The 19,749-nt window shown below is 36.8% G+C and overlaps 1 protein-coding gene across 3 annotated transcripts in view; it reads left to right on the top strand.

Moving 5' to 3' along the window:
- UBR3 (ubiquitin protein ligase E3 component n-recognin 3) overlaps positions 1 to 19,749 on the top strand; it is a 227,624-nt gene that overhangs the window by 106,035 nt on the left and 101,840 nt on the right. For all 3 annotated transcript variants that reach the window (XM_060106288.1, XM_060106291.1, XM_060106290.1), the window contains exons 18-20: positions 28 to 169; positions 2,772 to 2,868; positions 16,868 to 17,009. In XM_060106288.1, the coding sequence (XP_059962271.1) occupies positions 28 to 169; positions 2,772 to 2,868; positions 16,868 to 17,009 (381 nt within the window). The remainder of the gene's footprint in view (positions 1 to 27; positions 170 to 2,771; positions 2,869 to 16,867; positions 17,010 to 19,749) is intronic.

Below are 19,749 nucleotides of genomic sequence, written 5' to 3' on the forward strand. Positions count from 1 at the left end.
TAATTTTTTTCTTGACACATACATCATATTCCAGAAAATCCAAATCCCAAAAGTGGCATTATGCCAGGAAGTTATAGCTTTGAATCAGTTTTATCAGCTGTAGCTGATTTTAAGGCTCCTGTTTTTGAACCTGGAGGTTCTATGCAACAAGGCATGTATACTCCTAAAGGTATGTTTATATACATAAATGTGTTTTTTCAAATATCAGTTTTCTGAAGGTTCGTTGTGTATACTGAAACAAAATGTTTGCCTTTTATTTGTTCAGCTTTGGTTTTTCCCCTCAACCTTCTTATAGATGTATATTTGTCTTTTATGGTGTACAGTGATACTGGTTCCATTTATTTATAAACCTATGGTTTATATTACAGTAAGACTTCTTAGATGACTCTAAATTATAAAAGGAACTTTATATATGAACTCCAGTTTATTTTTGTAAGTGAATGAACTGTAAATGAACCAGAAATTATGAAGCAAAATATATACTTACAAACATTCTGAATGTATTTGCCCTTTAAATTTGATTTTGAAATAGTTCTCACTACCCAAATTTTAACTTAAATAGTTAAAATCTATGTGGAATACTGATAACATTCTCATACATTTTGAACCTGTGTAAATACATAGAAACCTTTTCCGTAAGTGGTTGGTTTTCTAAAGTTTTCCCCCTGGATTTGTAGATGACATGCTTGACAAAAGCCAGAAGTAGGTGAAATCCTGATTCATGGTCTTTTCTTCTTCTCTTTCACATTTTCATTAATCTAAGTTAAAATTTTGAAGGAAGTAACAGTTACATGCTTCTTGCCCCCCTCAGCACTCATTGTCTAAGTGAAAAACTGATGCCCACTTTGTAGTTGTAAATAGCATGTACCGTGTTTGGTAAAACACACCAAAATAAACCTTATCATGTGTGATTTTTCAGAGAGTTCACAAAGGTAGCAAGAACAATCCAGAGTCTCTGGTTGGAATGTATTCCATTAAAGGAAAAGCACAATATTTCTTTATTGTAGAGAACACTTTGTATCTAAAATTTAGATGAGCTTAGAAGTAGAGTGATGTTCTTGTATAATGCAGTGCTTATTAATAAAGTGTGATGTGAGCATAATCTTTGTCACTCATTTGCGGTCCTTATTAAAATACAGGTTCCTATGCCTCAACCCCAATCTGCTCTTATCCAGATCTCTGGGGATTAATTCTGGAAATCTGCTTTTATACCAAGCTCTACAGGATGATTGTCACGCACAATAAAGTTTGAGACACTGAGACACAGAGCACTGGGCATTTGAAGATTAGAATCAAGAAACTGGGTGTCATATCTCAGATGCAGTACTGAGGTTTATTAGCCAGTTGTGCGATATGGAGAAAGTCAGTGTTTTATCTTTGGATTTAACGTCTTATTTGTAAAATGAGTGAGTTGGAATAGATGAGTGGTTTTTAAGCTTTTTTAAAAAGTGTTTAAGATAAGCCTTTAGTTTTGGGGAACTAAGTCTTCAGTGAATCTGTTATACAAAAGCAATAAAAGCAAACCTACTCTTGTTAAAGTGAGTGTGGTTAGTGGACATAGCTTCTCATCTGTTTTACCATCTCCTTGCTCCTAAAGTGGCCCCTGGTAAACCTCTGTTGAAATCCAACTTCTTGGAATACTGAAGCCTCCTGGACCAGTTAGTTAAGCACTGAAGTTTTCTTCCATTTCAATGGTTTTATAATTCTGACAAAAACATAATAGAATTAATAACAAAGGTTCTATGTCTTTTTGAAGGCCTATCTTAAGGATCTTAAATCATACTTATGATAATTTAAGATGGCCTGTTACATGAAATAGGGACAGTTGTTAACATTTTTTTTTTAATGCCAGAAAGTTGAAATTATAGTAGATGTGTAGAGAGATGCTTAAGGTTCAAATGTTAAGAAATGTTAAGAATTCTGTTTTCAGATGTTAAGAATTCTGCTGGAGAGAATGAGAGGGGAGAAAATTTTATCTAGGGAAGAGACACTCTTAAGGCAGTGGTTTCTAAAATTATTCTCAGGCCATGTTTTAGATTTTTTATCACATCCAGATACCATCTCTACTATTATATACTTAGTATGCTGCGTTTTCTTAAATGGATTCACATTTTTAAACTTCTCCTCATCCCAAGCATGATAATTAGTGAGATCACAGGTTTTATTTGCAATGTGCAATTTTCTAGTACACGTTAATGTAATTATATAGCTATTAACATAAGCTTTGTGCACTTAATACTTAAAATCATCTTGTGTACCACCAATTGTACATACACCACACATGGGATAATGATTCCTAATTGTGGAGAAGGTAAGGAGATCAATTATAGCAAAAGAACAAAATCTTTTATAAACCAAAAAGTGTTTATAAACTAAGCTCTTGAAAATCAATGGCTCATTAATTTTTAAATCTAGCTTTCACATGTTTATCTTCGAATACTTTCAAAAATGTTAATGCATTGTGTTTCTTACTTTCTCATTGGCACTTTATAAAAAAAAGTGAGCTAAACTTTTATGATGAGGCGTTATCACATTATAAAACTTTTTGCTCACTAGTTCTTGCTGAACTTAAGAGAACATTATAATGACAAAATAATGATTTTTGATTTAGAAAAGTGGTCATTGCATCAAGCTTATTAAGGCAAATATATAATCAAATTAAACTTTCCCATCTTTTAAATATAAGATATACTTAAATGTAATTAGTCATTAGAGATTGACTTTATTCCTAAGAAGTCAGTGTTTTGTTTCTACTCTCTTTTGAATATTAGCTGAAGTCTGGGATCACGAGTTTGACCCCGTCATGGTCATTCTTCGAACAGTTTACCGCAGAGACGTGCAGTCTGCAATGGACAGATACACAGCATTGTAAGTACGTTATATTAGTCAGTAAAATAATGGATATCTTGTGTTTATAGAGAAAAATTTCAGTTATAACACAAATGTGATATGCTCTCGTTAAAATATACTCAATCTTTAGAGGAGAAAATGTTTTAAGATTAAAAAAAATAATCTGGCTGAGATTTAAGTTCTCAAGACCTTGATCCAAAAACCTGACATTAATCTGATAAAAATAAATTTTAGAAAACATCACAAATAAATGTAAAAAAATAACAAACTTATTTAGTTGCTTTTTGACCAGCAGAATTCAAAGCTTGGTTTTGTGTTGTTCTACTTTTAAAGCAGTAGAGGAGGCACAAGTTAAGAGAATAAAATTGTCTGATGTCAGAGATGATGGGTAGGTAAAAAAAGTGTGGTAATGTTGCTGTGTTCTTGACAACTGGGAAAACAGCCAAAGTAAAATGAATTTTATTTATAAATATTTAACAAAGTAGTTAAAATGTTGGTAATTGCCGAAAAATTTTGAAGGATATCTTTTTAATGGAGAATCCAGTTTTATATATTATTGTCGTAGACTATTTTTTAATGTATTATTTCCTTCTATTTTTAAACATTAAATAGTTAATTATTGCTGAACATTATAGGACATCGCCTTTTATTTGTGCTCAGTTTATTTGTGCTTAGTTAAACATTTTGAAAACAAGTTTAAAATGATATAAATGTCTTTGATCTTGAGAAAATATTTGTTCATATAACCATCAAAGTGTAAATACAGACATTGGGTGTAATTGAAACTTCTTTTTGCCAAGACTTTGCAGTAATGGATATATGCTGAATTTAAGAACCATCATAGATACCTCTGAAGAAAGTTTATAGTGTAGAAGTTTAGCATATTCTCCCCTCCCCTCACCCCACCCCAAGAAATACAAAAATGAAGAACAAAACTTAGTTCAGCATCTCTCTCTACCTTTCTCTAAAACCCGTGGGAAAATAGTCTGAGATTTTCCTTTCTCTGCTTTCTTAACAACCTCTTTCTATGCTTTTTGTGTAGCTTTGTAACTATTTCTTTGCTTTGTAGGTTTTTACTAGACTCTTAGTTACTTGAGGGAAGATATTTTTGTCTCTGTGTCTCTTTTATATCTTGAGAATCTATCTCAGTGCTGGCACATAATAGGCATTCAGAATATATTTGTTGAGTAAATAAATTTGAGTAGTTCATGCTGAAAAATGAAAACCATATCTGTAGAGCTATTTTTATTAAATTTTCCTCTTTCCTATTTTGCTGTCTATTTTTTCTCATAATCTCATTCTCCTCATTTGGCTTTTGAGTTCCTGTACAATGTCTGTATAGTTTCTTAGAAATACATCTGAATTGCTGTGATGTTTCTTGGCAGTTTAAAATCTTTGTATAAAGAAATGTGTTTTTAAACAAAAGAATAATAACAGATAACAAATACACTTTAACTTCAGATTAAAATCATTTTCTTATAAATTAATCTCTGAAATTTTATGTGCAATATTATATTAATCTAACAATATTTTGTATATTTAAGATAAATATATCCGTGAAGAATGTGTTTGTTTCTATGTAAAACTTAATTTTTTTTGAAATTTATTTTGTATATAAATATAACATCTTTTTCCTTTATGTGATATTACTTATATGACTGTATAATTGATCGTTTCAGTTCTTATTAGAACACAACTGGGAAATGACCCTAAAGTGTAGAGCTTATTGGCTATTGGTCATTTTCATTTTCTTTTAGTTTTAAGGAACAAAAGTGGCAAAACTGATTTACTTAGTGTGATCCTTTTTTATTTCAAGAAGGTAATAGAAAGGCGTTTTGAAAAACTATAGAGAAAAACAATTAGGTAAATTAAAGCTATTGTGTCTTTATTTTTAGCATTAAAAAAATCTTTACTTATTTATTTATTTTTTAACATCTTTATCGGAGTATAATTGCTTTACAATGGTGTGTTTCTGCTTTATACCAAAATGAATCAGCTATACATATACATATATCCCCATATTCCCTCCCTCTTGTGTCTCCCTCCCACCCTCCCTATCCCGCCCCTCTAGGTGGACACAAAGCACCGAGCTGATCTTCCTGTGCTATGTGGCTGCTTCCCACTAGCTATCTATTTTACATTTGGTAGTGTATATATGTCCTGCCACTCTCTCACTTTGTCCCAGCTTACCCTTCCCCCTCCCTGTGTCCTCAAGTCCATTCTCTACGTCTGCGTCTTTATTCCTGTCCTCCCCCTAGGTTCTTCAGAACCATTTTGGTTTTTTGTTTTGTTTTTTAGATTCCATATATATGTGTTAGCAAACGGTATTTGTTTTTCTCTTTCTGACTTACTTCACTCTGTATGACAGATTCTGGGTCCATCCACCTCAGTACAAATAACTCAATTTCGTTTCTTTTTATGGCTGAGTAATATTCCATTGTATATATGTGCCACATCTTCTTTACCCATTCATCTTATCGATGGACACTTAGGTTGCTTCCGTGTCCTGGCTATTGTAAATAGAGCTGCAGTGAACATTGTAGTGCATGACTCTTTGAATTACGGTTTTCTCAGGGTATATGCCCAGTAGTGGGATTGCTGGGTCATATGGTAGTTCTATTTTTAGTTTTTTGAGGACCCTCTATACTGTTCTCCACAGTGGCTGTATCAATTTACATTCCCACCAACAGTGCAAGAGGGTTCCCTTTTCTCCACACCCTCTCCAGCATTTATTGTTCATAGATTTATTGATGATGGCCATTCTGACTGCTGTGAGGTGATACCTCATTGTAGTTTTGATTTGCATTTCTCTAATGATTAGTGATGTTGAGCATCCTTGCATGTGTTTGTTGGCAATCTGTATATCTTCTTTGGCGAAATGTCTATTTAGGTCTTCGGCCCATTTTTGACTTGGGTTGTTTGTTTTTTCGGTACTGAGCTGCATGAGCTGCTTGTAAATTTTAGAAATTAATCCTTTGTCAGTTGCTTGATTTGCAAATATTTTCTCCCATTCTGGGGGTTTTCTTTTCATCTTGTTTGTGGTTTCCTTTTGCTGTGCAAAAGCTTTTAAGTTTCATTAGGTCCCAGTTGTTTATTTTTGCTTTTATTTCCATTTCTCTAGGAGGAGGGTCAAGAAGGATCTTGCTGTGATTTATGTCATAGAGTGTTCTATGTTTTCCTCTAAGAGTTTTATAGTCTCTGGCCTTACATTTAGGTCTTTAATCCATTTTGAGTTTATTTTTGTGTATGGTGTTAGGGAGTGTTCTAATTTCATTCTTTTACATGTAGATGTCCAGTTTTCCCAGCACCACTTATTGAAGAGGCTGTCTTTTCTCCATTGTACATTCTTGCCTCCTTTATCAAAAATAAGGTGACCATATGTGCGTGGGTTTATCTCTGAGCTTTCTATCCTGTTCCATTGATCTATATTTCTTTTTTTGTGCCAGTACCATACTGTCTTGATTACTGCAGCTTTGTAGTATAGTCTGAAGTCTGGCAGCCTGATTCCCCCAGCTCTGTTTTTCTTTCTCAAGATTGCTTTGGCTATTCAGGGTCTTTTGTGCTTCCATACAAATTGTGAAATTTTTTGTTCTAGTTCTGTGAAAAATGCCAGTGGTAGTTTGATAGGGATTGCATTGAATCTGTAGATTGCTTTGGGTACTAGAGTCATTTTCACAATGTTGATTCTTCCAATCCAAGAACATGGTACATCTCTCCATCTATTTGTATCATCTTTAATTTCTTTCATCAGTGTCTTATAATTTTCTGCATACAGGTCTTTTGTCTCCTTAGGTAGGTTTATTCCTAGATATTTTATTCTTTTTGTTGCAATGGTAAATGGGAGTGTTTCCTTGATTTCACTTTCAGATTTTTCATCATTAGTATATAGGAATGCCAGAGATTTCTGTGCATTAATTTTGTATCCTGCAACTTTACCAAATTCATTGATTAGCTCTAGTAGTTTTCTGGTAGCATCTTTAGGATTCTCTATGTATAGTATCATGTCATCTGCAAACAGTGACAGCTTTACTTCTTCTTTTCTGGTTGGGATTCCTTTTATTTCTTTTTCTCTGATTGCTGTGGCTAAAACTTCCAAAACTATGTTAAATAATAGTGGTGAGAGTGGGCACCCTTGTCTTGTTCCTGGTCCTAGTGGAAATGGTTTCAGTTTTTCACCATTGAGAATGATTTGGCTGTGGGTTTGTCATATATGGCCTTTATTACGTTGAGGTAAGTTACCTCTGTCCCTACTTTCTGGAGGGCCTTTGTCATAAATGGTGTTGAATTTTGTCGAAAGCTTTTTCTGCAGCTATTGAGATGATCGTATGGTTTTTCTCCTTCAATTTGTTAATTTGGTGTATCACATTGATTGATCTGTGTATACTGAAGAATCCTTGCATTCCTGGGATAAACCCCACTTGATGATGGTGTATGATCCTTTTAATGTGCTGTTGGATTCTGTTTGCTAGTATTTTGTTGAGGATTTTTGCATCTATGTTCATCAGTGATATTAGCCTGTAGTTTTCTTTTTTTGTGACATCTTTGTCTGGTTTTGGTATCAGGCTGATGGTGGCCTTGTAGAATGAGTTTGGGAGTGTTCCTCCCTCTGCTGTATTTTGGAAGAGTTTGAGAAGGATAGGTGTTAGTTCTTCCCTAAACGTGTGATAGAATTAGCCTGTGAAGCCATCTGGTCCTGGGCTTTTGTTTGTTGGAAATTTTTTTTAAATAAATTAATGTTTTTTATTTTATTTATTTTATCTTTGCTGCGTTGTGTCTTCGTTGCTACGCGTGGGCTTTCTCTAGTTGCGGTGAGCGGGGGCTACTCTTCATTGCCATGCACGGGCTTCTCATTGTGCTGGCTTCTCTTGTTGCGGAGCACGGGCTCTAGGTGCACAGGCTTCAGAAGTTGTGGCGCGTGGGCTCAGTAGTTGTGGCTCGGAGGCTCTAGAGCGCAGGCTCAGTAGCTGTGGCGCACGGCCTTAGTTGCTCCGTGGCATGTGGGATCTTCCCGGACCAGGGCTCGAACCCGTGTCCCCTGCATTGGCAGGCGGATTCTTAACCACTGCACCACCAGGGAAGCCCGGAAAATTTTTAATCACAGTTTCAATTTCAGTGCTTGTGATTGGTCTGTTTAGATTTTCTCTATCTTCCTGGTTCAGTCTCGGAAGGTTGTGCTTTTCTAAGAATTTGTCCATTTCTTCTGGGTTGTCCATTTTATTGGCATAGAGTTGCTTGTAGTAATCTCTCATGATTCTTTGTATTTCTGCAGTGTCAGTTGTTACTTCTCCTTTTTCATTTCTAATTCTATTGATTTGAGTCTTCTCCCTTTTTTTCTTGATGAGTCTGGCTAATGGTGTATCAATTTTGTTTATCTTCTCAAAGAACCAGCTTTTAGTTTTATTGGTCTTTGCTATTGTTTCCTTTATTTCTTTTTCATTGATTTCTGATCTGATCTTTATGATTTCTTTCCTTCTGCTAACTTCAGGGGTTTTTTGTTGTTCTTTCTCTAATTGCTTTAGGTGTAAGGTTAGGTTGTTTATTTGAGATGTTTCTTGAGGTAGGATTGTATTGCTATGAACTTTGCTCTTAGAACTGCTTTTGCTGCATCCCATCGGTTTTGGGTCATCATGTTTTCATTGTCATTTGTTTCTAGGTATTTTTTGATTTCCTCTTTGATTTCTTCAGTGATCTCTTGGTTATTTAGTAGCATATTGTTTAGTGTCCATGTGTTTGTATTTTTTACAGATTTCTTCTGTAATTGATATCTAGTCTCATAGTGTTGTGTTCAGATAAGATACTTGATACGATTTCAGTTTTCTTAAATTTACCACGGCTTGATTTGTGACCCAAGATATGATCTATCCTGGAGAATGTTCCATGAGCACCTGAGAAGAAAGTGTATTCCGTTGTTCTTAGATGGAATGTCCTATAAATGTCAATTAAGTCCATCTTGTTTAAAATATCATTTAAAGCTTATGTTTCCTTATTTATTTTCATTTTGGATGATCTGTTCATTGGTAAAAGTGAGGTGTTAATGTCCGCTATGATTGTGTTACTGTCGATTTCCTGTTTTATGGCTGTTAGCATTTGCCTTATGTATTGAGGTGCTCCTATGTTGGGTGCATAAATATTTACAATTGTTATATCTTCTTCTTGGATTGATCCCTTGATCATTATGTAGAGTCCTTCTTTGTCTCTTGTAATAGTCTTTATTTTAAAGTCTATTTTGTCTGATATGAGAATTGCTACTCCAGCTTTCTTTTGATTTCCATTTGCATGGAATATCTTCTTCCATGCCCTCACTTTCAGTCTGTATGTGTCCCTAGGTCTGAAGTGGGTCTCTTGTAGACAGCATATATACAGGTCTTGTTTTTGTATCCCTTCAGCCAGTCTGTGTCTTTTGCTTGAAGCATTTAATCCATTTACATTTAAGGTAGTTATCGATATATATGTTCCTATTACCATTTTCTTAATTGTTTTGGTTTTGTTATTGTAGTTCTTTCCCTTCTCTTGTGTTTCCTGCATAGAGAAGTTCCTTTAGCATTTGTTGTAAAACTGGATTGGTGGTGCTGAATTCTCTTAGCTTTTGCTTGTCTGCAAAGGTTTTAATTTCTCCATCGAATCTGAATGAGATCCTTGCTGGGTAGGGTAATCCTGGTTGTAGGTTTTTCCCTTTCACCACTTTAAATATGTCCTTCCACTCCCTTCTGGCTTGCAGAATTTCTGCAGAAAGATCAGCTGTTAACCTTATGGGGATTCCCTTGTATGTTAATTTTTGTTTCTCCCTTGCTGCATTTAGTATTTTTTCTTCATATTTAGTTTTTGATAGTTTGATTGATATGTGTCTTGGTGTGTTTCTCCTTGGATTTATCCTGTTTGGGACTCTCTGTGCTTCCTGTACTTGATTGAGTATTTCCTTTCCCATATTAGGGAAGTTTTAACTATAATCTCTTCAAATATTTTCTCAGTCCCTTTCTTTTTCTCTTCTACTTCTGGGACCCCTATAATTTGAATGTTGGTGCGTTTATTATTGTCCCAGAGGTCTCTGAGACTGTCCTCAATACTTTTCATTCTTTTTTCTTTATTCTCCTCTGCCGTAGTTGTTTCCACTATTTTATCTTCCAGGTCACTTATCCATTCTTCTGCCTCAGTTATTCTGCTATTAATTCCTTCTAGAGAATTTTTAATTTCACTTATTGTGGTGTTCATTGTTGCTTGTTTCATCTTTAGTTCTTCTATGTCCTTGTTAAACGTTTCTTGTATTTTCTCCATTCTATTTCCAAGATTTTGGATCATCTTTACTATTATTACTCTGAATTCTTTTTCAGGTAGACTGCCTATATCCTCTTCATTCGTTTTGTCTGATAGGTTTTTACCTTGCTCCTTCATCTGCTGTGTGTTTCTGTGTCTTCTCATTTTGCTTTACTTAGTGTGTTTGGGGTCTCCTTTTTGCAGGCTGCAGGTTCGTAGTTCCCATTGTTTTTAGTGGCTGCCCCCAGTGTCTAGGGTTGGTTTAGTGGGTTGTGTAGGCTTCCTGGTGGAGGGGACTAGTGCCTGTGTTCTGGTGGATGAGGCTGGATCTTCTCTTTCTGGTGGGCAGGACCGTGTCTGGTGGTGTGTTTTGGGGTGTCTGTGACCTTATTATGATTTTAGGCAACCTCTCTGCTGATGGGTGGTGTTGTGTTTCTGTCTTGCTAGCTGTTTGGCATAGGGTGTCCAGCACTGTAGCTTGCTGGTCATTAAGTGGAGCTGGGTCTTAGCGTTGAGATGGAGATCTCTGGGAGAGCTTTCTCCATTTGAATTTACATGGAGCTGGGAGGTCTCTGGTGGTCCAGTGTCCTGAACTGGGCTATTTCACCTCAGAGGCTCAGGCCTGACACCCGGCCAGAGCACCAAGACCCTGTCAGCCACATGGCTCAGAAGAAAAGGGAGAAAAAAGAGAGAGAAAAAAAGAAAAAAAAAAAGAAAGTTATTAAAATAAAAAATTAAAAAATGTGATTAAAAATAAAAAAAATACAACAGTAATTTAAAAAAGAAAGAAAGAAGAGAGCAACCAAACCAAAAAACAAATTCACCAATGATAACAAGCACTAAAAACTATACTAAAAAATAAAAATAAAAACACAAACAAAAAAATAACAGACAGAACCCTAGGACAAATGGTAAAAGCAAAGCCATACATACAAAATCACACAAAGAAGCATACACATACACACTCACAAAAAGAGAAAAAGGAAACTATATATATATATATATATATATATATACATATATAAAAAAAGAGAGCAACCAAATCAATAAACAAATCTACCAGTGATAATAAGCCCTAAATACTAAATTAAGATAAACATAAAATCAGAAACAAATTAGCTGCAGAAAGCAAACCCCAAGTCTACAGTTGCTCCCAAATTCCACCGCCTCAATTTTGGGATGATTCGTTGTCTATTCAGGTATTCCACAGATGCAGGGTACATGAAGTTGATTGTGGAGGTTTAATCTGCTGCTCCCAAGGCTGCTGGGAGAAATTTCCCTTTCTCTTCTTTGTTTTCACAGCTCCTGGGGTTCAGCTTTGGATTTGGCCTTTTCTCTGCATGTAGGTTGCCTGAGGGTGTCTATTCCACGCCCCGACAGGATGGGGTTGAAGTAGCAGCTGATTAGGGGGCTCTGGCTCACTCAGGCCAGGGGGAGGGAGGGGCACGGAGTGCGGGGTGAGCCTGGGTCGGCAGAGGCTGGCGTGATGTTACAACAGCCTGAGGTGCACGTTGTGTTCTCCTGGAGAAGTTGTCCCTGGATCTCGGGACCCTGGCAGTGGCAGGCTGCACAGGCTCCCGGGAGGGGAGTTGTGGTTAGTGACCTGTGCTTGCCCTCAGGCTTCTTAGTGGCTACAGCAGCAGCCTTAGCCTATCATGCCCGTCTCTGGTGTCCACGCCAATAGCCGCGGCTTGCACCCATCTCTGGAGCTCATTTAGGCGGTACTCTGAATCCCCTCTCCTCACGCACCCCGAAACAATGGTCTCTTGCCTCTTAGGCAGGTCCAGACTTTTTCCCGGACTCCCTCCTGGCTAGCTGCGGCGCACTAACCTCCTTCATGCTGTGTTCACGCAGCCAACCCCAGTCCTCTCCCTGGTATCTGACCTCCGAAGCAGGAGCCTCAACTCCCAGCCCCCAACCTGTCCCAGCTGGTGAGCAGACCAGCCTCTTAGGCTGGTGAGTGCTGGTTGGCACCAATCCTCTGTGTGGGAATCTCTCTGCTTTGCCCTCTGCACCTCTGTTATTGCTCTCCTCCGTGGCTCTGACGCTCCCCCCCTGCCCACTCCCCGTCTCTGCCAGTGAAGGGGCTCCTAGTGTGTGGAAACTTTTCCTCCTTCACAGCTCCCTCCCACTGATGCAGGTCCCGTCCCTATTCTTTTGTCTCTGTTTTTTCTTTTGTCTTTTGCCCTACCCAGGTACGTGGGGAGTTTCTTGCCTTTGGGGAAGTCTGAGGTCTTCTGCCAGTGTTCAGTGGGTGTTCTGTAGGAGTTGTTCCACATGTAGATGTATTTCTGATGTGTTTGTGTGGAGGAAGGTGATCTCCACGTCTCACTCTTCCGCCATCCTGAAGGTCCCTCTGTCTTTATTTATTTATTTGTTTGTTTGTTTGTTTTGGCTGTGCTGGGTCTTTGTTGCTGCGTGCGGGTTTTTTCTTGTTGTGGCGAGTGGACTACTCTTGGTTGCAGTGCACAGGCTTCTCATTGCGGTGGCTTCTCTTTTTGCGGAGCATGCACTCTAGGTGCACGGGCTTCAGTAGTTGTGGCACACGGCCTCAGTAGTTGTGGCTTGTGGGCTGTAGAGCATAGGCTCAGTAGTTGCGGCTCATGGGCTTAGTTTCTCCACAGCATGTGGGATCCTCCCGGACTGGGGCTCAAACCCGTATCCCCTGCTTTGGCAGGCGGATTCTTAACCACTTCACCACCAGGGAAGTCCCGCTATTATGTCTTTGGAATCTACCTTGATGCAGGGCACTTTGTAGATAATCAGTAATTGCTAAATGAATGAAAAGTAAGTTTCTTAAAATTTTTTTGTGCTGAGAGTTTAAGTGAAAATAAGCCATTTTCTTTGTGTGATGTTTAGACCTTTAGAATTTTAGGATCTTATTGCAGAAAAGAACTTCAGGATCTTCTCTCCAGCTTCTGTAGAAATGTCTTGGGAGCCATCACTGGAAGAGGGGGTTGGGCAACAGCAATGGAAGGCCTAAGAGAGTGGAGGTGGCTCATCCCGTTTTCCTCACTCCCTTCCAAATACCCCTTAATGGGCAATTCAGCTTTTAAAATGAGAAAAACAAAAACAAAAAACAACAAGAGCAAAAACAAACCAACAGTTGGAAAACCATCCACTCAATTCATTGTTATATTTTACATATAAGGACATTGTGGTCCAGAGAAGTTCAGTGAAATACGTTTGTTAATGGCAGTGTTGGAACTATTGTCTAGACCATTTCCAAAAGACAAATGTGATTTTTATATAGTGGTTACTTTAAATTCAGCTGGAAAGCAAATCTTTTTGAACTGTAATTTCTGATATTTCTGTTGCTTCCCATCTCCCATCTTGAAGGTTAATGGCTGCCGGCCCATGTTTTAAAGTATGATGTATGAGTTTATAGATGTCATTTTTGTCTCAAGCTAGTCAATAATTAAGTGTTGGTTTGAGTCACTTAAAATTTTTTTTGTTGTCATGTAGCTTTTCATTTGCATTATTTCATTAATGATTTTGAAAAGAACAGTCAGAATGATGTATTACCTGCTGCTTTGAACAAATATATAACCTTTATTTCAGAAGAGGTGCTGCGTATTTAGGGGCCTAGTGCTTAAAACAAACGAAATAAAATAAAAACTAAAAATTGCTTTTCTACGCTAAATGAAATAGAATAATTGAAACATTTAATCATAGGCTATTGGGATTGCTTTGAAAATTATGCTTATATGTAGCCACTATAGTATTATATAGAAACCAGTTTTTTTTTTTAAAGCAAACTTAATGGCATCCTCTTCTTGAATCATAGATGCAATTCATTTCTCTGATATGTTGATGGTAATTTTTTTTTTTTTTTTGAGCAGAGAAAGGTTTATTGCAGGGCTAAGCAAGGAGAACAGGTGGCTTGTCCTGTAAAAAACCCCAAATTCCCCCATGGTTTTCAGGGTGAAGTTTTTATAAGCAAAATTTGGGGTGAGGGCTGCAGGGTGTGTGACTTTCTTCTGGTTGGTTGGTGGTGACGTAACAGGGTGGTGCAGCAGGAATCTTACGCTCAGCCTGAAGTCACCATCCTCCACCTGGGTGGGGGGCCCCAGTTCCTGAGTGTATGGCTATTGTCTCCATTCCCTTCACATCCCAGGGACCCTTCTTTTGCTCCGTAAAGGTGACCAGGTCTGGCTTAGAGACAGGACCCAAGGAGACCAGGTTTTTATAGTGCTCTAACATCATATCCCTGTACAATTCCCATTGAGTGCTGTCTAGAAATTCCCACTCATCCTGAGAAAATTCTATGACTACATCCTGGAATGTCAACAGTCCCTGGGAAGCTGCCATTTCCTCCTCTTCTTCCTCTTGTCTGGGTCATTTTCTCATCGATATTATGTTGAGGAATCACATCAGCATCTTGAGAATATGCCTTTGCTCCTAACATACCCACAGGCAGAAGGATCTTGAAATGCTGAAAAGGCCAACTTTTCCTGTCCTTGTCTCAGAAGATATTCAGGAAAAATCATCTCCTATATGGAGACCAAACTATGGATTCATTCTTTCCTGTTTCTAGGCGTTCTCACCTCATATAGATGTCAGGAAATTCTGCTAACACGGGGTATGTGGGCTGTACTGACTTTCCCCTTCCAAACCCATGTAACAGGAAACCATGTTGCCTCTTCTTGTAATTTATTATTTTTAAGATTTTTTCCCCCTCCCTACCTGATATTTGTTTCCTCTAAGTTGAGTTTTCTACTGTTCAATCTCTAGCTTTTATGTTAGCTGCATTCTTTGGATGTCTGATAGTTCTGGCTGCTTGTGATGAAGAGCTCTCCATGCCTTGATGGATCTTTGTAGATTCTGAGCTTTAACATAGTGTGATTTGGGCAGGCAGGTTTGTTGAGAAGCCCTTATGTTAGTCTCTTTAGAACTTCCTTTTTGGTTTTGTCAGATTCCTCAGAGAAGTATTTTCAAATATTGCCCAGAAGGTAATGGTCTGGATGCCATTATTTTGTGAACTGAATGGAGTCAGAGCCTAAGTGCTTTGAGTCAAAATGCATATGATGACTTTCTTTTTTTCCTCTGTCATTTTTCTCACATTCTACTGGCTCACATCAAGCCTGGTTATGGGGTGGAAATATGTAATGTACAAGCAGTGAGGAACCTCATGTCATATGGCAATGAGCAGGGATGTCCTCCTCTTTTAAGGAAGTGATCCAACAGCTGGGAACAACAATACAGTCTGCCATAGAGAGTGTTCCAAATGCAAGAATAATGGGACTCAAGCAGTTTGGTCCTGGCCATACCTCCTCCTATTGTTTTAGGTCAATACCATAGCTTAAGAAAACTTCAGAGACAAAGATTTCTTAAGAAGGAATTTGCATAAAGAGGGTGAAATCTCAGTGACTCTCAAAGGGCCCCTGGACTTCCTAGGCATACGATGATTTTAATCGCCCATCCTCCTGCCCTTAACTGTGCTTGTGTTTTACCTTCTCCAGAGATGAATTCTCTAGCCAGAATTCTGTTGGGGTGGGGGAGAAGCAGTTTTCATCCAATCCTCAATTTAGCCTCCTATCTCCCCAACTCCAGTTATTGAAGAACCAGGTGTTTCCAGTTTCTGAGCCTTTTGAGGATTCTGCAGTGTAATTGGGGTTGATTCTCAGCTGTCCCCATTGCCTTCCTGTGATTTGGCTTTCTTAGGTTTACTAGAGTCAACATGTATCAATTTGCTTTCCGATTGACAAAAGTTTGCATTTTTTTTTTCTGGATTTTCTTCATCCTGGTGCTTTTCATCCTTTAAGAAATACCATTACTATATTTTTATTGGAGTTTTGAGTGAAAGTAAAATTAAATATTTATGTTCATTCTGTCATTTTAACTTCAAGTGCTGAATGTATAACTCACTTGCATTCTCTGGATTACTGGGTGAGGTTGAGCCTTTTAAAAAAACTTATTAATTTCCCTTCATGATTCTTGGTATGAGATTGGTGTATGGATTATTCTTCAATGATTCTTCTGTTAGGTTGTCTAAAGTTTATCAGTTCTAAAGTTTTACTTTTATATTTGGATTTTTAATCCACCTGGAGTTGATTTTTATATGTAGATTGAAGTAGTGATTTATTTATTTTTTTTCCCCTACAGAAAACCAGCTCCAGGACTATTTATAGAACAATCCATCCTTTTCTCACTGATTTGTAATGCTAATTCTGTCATATACAATTGATCCTCATTATTTGCAAATTCTATTTTGCAAATTTGGCTACTTGGTAAAATTTATGTTTATGCCCGAAATCAGTACTCGGAGCAATTTCTTGTTTAGTCACAGATCTCGGTGGATATGCAGAGGGCACCTAAGGTTGTAGTGGAACAAAGCAAAACTCTACCCTCTTGTTTCAGCTCATACTGTAAACGTGTCCTTTTCATGGTCAATTTAGTGCTATGTTTTTGCATTTTTGTCCTTTGGTGATTTCGTTGTCTAAAATGTTCCCCAAGTGTAGTGCCAAAGTGCTGTTTAGTGTTCCGGAGGGCAAGAAGGCTTTGATGTGCCTTACAGAGAAAATTTGTTGTCAGATAAGCTTTGTTCAGGCTGTTATAGTGCTGTTGGCTGTGAGTTCAATGGTAATGAATCAATAATATGATACATCCAGAAAAAGGTAGAGGAAGTTATGATCTGTACCTAAGGCTATTCCAAAAAGTGCTAAAGTAACATATATAGTGTGTGATGAAGCTATGGAATCACCATTTGAATTACATTTTAATCTTGAGTCTATCATCTAATTTTAGTTTTGTTTTATTTTTACAGTTTAAAACAGAGTGGAAAATTCCCTGGAAATCCCTGGCCTCCCTATAAGAAAAGGACGCCACTCCATCCCAGCTATAAAGGTCTCATGAGACTTTTGCACTGTAAAACTTTACACATTGTGCTATTCACTCTGCTTTACAAGGTACAGTAGTAATTTGAATAGAAAGACTCAGATTAGAATGTATTACCATAATTTGTAAATAAAAGTGCTAAAGGATTATATTTACATAAATATACTATTTATAAAGCAAAGTGTATTTATATGTTTAAGATGTGTGAGGATATGTCATAATCACATATATATGAATTGTATTCTTTATGTAGTTTCAAATCTAAGTTGAAAATAACAGCTATACCATTTTTGGGGGGAAACTATTCATCTTATCAGTTTCAGATAGGAATATTTTTTTATGGTTTCTGTGCCGCAAGAAGTGAAATATTGTGTGAGTACAGGAAGAATGAAATGAACAGTAGGGACCAAACAACCACCAGAATCCACTAAAATGACAAAACTAACATGGCAGCCATAGGAGCCAGTGACCCTGTGTTTAGGCTTGTTCTCTTGGCTTTCTTCTCTGATCAGGAATGTGACATGGAGGGATTTGAATGGGCTCCTATGTGACAACATTAAGGATATTCTTTTGTTAAATATCTTAGAAACTCAAAAGGTGATGCTTTTACTTTTTTGTTACCTAGAATTTGTTTTATCCTTTGGTCTTCTCACACAGAACGGACTTACTTATTTGGCTAACATTAGTTGTGTACTCAAAAATTGTATACATAATGTCATGGAGTATGTGTGTATATATATATATAACAGGCATATTTATGTTCGAACCTGGATAAGAAATGAAAGACAAACTATACTCATGTTATATAGATAAAATAACTATAGACATTTATAAAGTAACTAGACACAATAAACATTATACAGTTAGATACAAAAAAAAACTATTGTTTCTTCTTTCTAATTAGAATTTGAAAAATTAAAAATTAAATTTAAAAAGTAAGCCTATTTGTTAGGCAAATTTACAATTACATATACATTACTTAAATTACTTAAGAAAATATACATTAAATTTAGTTAAGTAGACACTTCAGTTTTTTTCTTGTTTGCTGTGTAAACAAATATAGCTTTTAGATTTCTGTACTCCCTATTCTTTTTAACTCTACCCCATGACCAGTTATTCATTTTACTTGTAAAAATTACTCCTGTTAAAATTTTAGACATGTGCCTCAAAAAAATCTTGGTTTATTTTCATTAATTTCTAAGAGAATTATTCAGTAAAATGATTTAAAATGTTCTTTTTTTCATTAAAAAAAGTAGAATATTTTTTCTTACTAAAAAGATATTTGTGGTTTTATTTTTTACAAATTTTTTTTGAATGTCTACTTAGTGCCAGATTTTGTTTCAAATACTTTATATGCACTTATATACATTACTTTGTTTAATTCTAGGAAACTTCCTTATGAGTGAAAGTTCTGTTGTTATTCTCATTTTTCAGATATTTTTAAGTTTTAGAGATTAAATAACTAGTTCAGATAGTGAAGCTAAGTACATATATTGGGTTGGGTAAAAAGTTTCTTTGGGTTTTTCCGTAACATCTTATGGATAATAAATGTCAGTAATTCTTGATTTAAAAATTGAAGAAGCCTACTGCAAATGGTTTGTGTCCTTTCAAGTTAAATTTTTTCAACCTTTTTATTTGCTTACTGTAAAAATAATATTTCATCAAAAATAGAAAGGCAATATTTAATTGTTATAAGATTATTATGAACAAATTTTTGAAAATCTCAACTTTGTAATAGCTTTCATGACTTTTATGATAATAGAAGAACCTTTAATTGACATTGCATTGGCAGGTCAACTTTCTAAAAATCAGTGTCAGTAAACCATTTCATCTCCTGCCATGTTTAATATTTAAAAACTTTAATATAGAACATGTTGATAAAAATCCCAGAAACGATTTTTATTTTTTTTGTAGTACCTAATAAAGTTTTTTCTTTTCTTAGCCTTTAAGTTACTCATTTGAAGCTGTAAGATGTAATGCCATAGGATTTCAAGCCAAAATTTATTTGATTTTAGCTAGTAATGCTTTATTTATTAAGAGAAGGCAAGAGTAGTAATGATAGGCAATCCTTGGGAGTTTGAAACTGTGTTCTAGTATTGCTTGTGCTAGCTGAGTGTGTGGCTGAGCCTTGGTTTCCTCCCTGTAAAGTACTGGATTAGAAAAAATGACCTTTGTTGCCTCCCAGCCTTCAGTCCCCTCTTACTGTTCTTGCTCCTCCCACTATCCATACCACCTAACTCCTATTTATTGAACATCAATTGCTAGATACTGTATGAAGCAAGTTACAGATAGTAATCATGTAATCCTTGCAATAATTCTGGACTACTATTCCAGTTTTAAAGATGAGAAAACTTAAGGCCAGATGTTGCTCAAGGTCAAATAGCTAAGTATATACAGAATTTGTATAAAAAATCAGGTTTTTAGGGCTTCCCTGGTGGCGCAGTGGTTGAGAGTCCGCCTGCCGATGCAGGGGACACAGGTTCGTGCCCCGGTCCGGGAAGATCCCACATGCCACGGAGCAGCTAGGCCCGTGAGCCATGGCCGCCGAGCCTGCGCGTCCAAAGCCTGTGCTCCGCAACGGGAGAGGCCACAGCAGTGAGAGAGGCCCACGTACCGAAAAAAAAAAAAAATTCAGGTTTTTAAAAGGTTTTGAAAGTCTATTCTCCTCACCACTGTGCCACACAAAATATGAATGGAAAAGCCTTCTCAGTAGTCAGAATAAGCATTAGAAAGTCAGTGAACTGAAAGTCTTTATTTTTTAGTCACAATAGATTAGCTCCTAAGTGACTAAGTCCTTTCCAAGCTCCCTCT

The sequence above is a fragment of the Mesoplodon densirostris genome, chromosome 8, assembly GCF_025265405.1.
Source record: "Mesoplodon densirostris isolate mMesDen1 chromosome 8, mMesDen1 primary haplotype, whole genome shotgun sequence".
Taxonomy (NCBI): domain Eukaryota; kingdom Metazoa; phylum Chordata; class Mammalia; order Artiodactyla; family Ziphiidae; genus Mesoplodon; species Mesoplodon densirostris.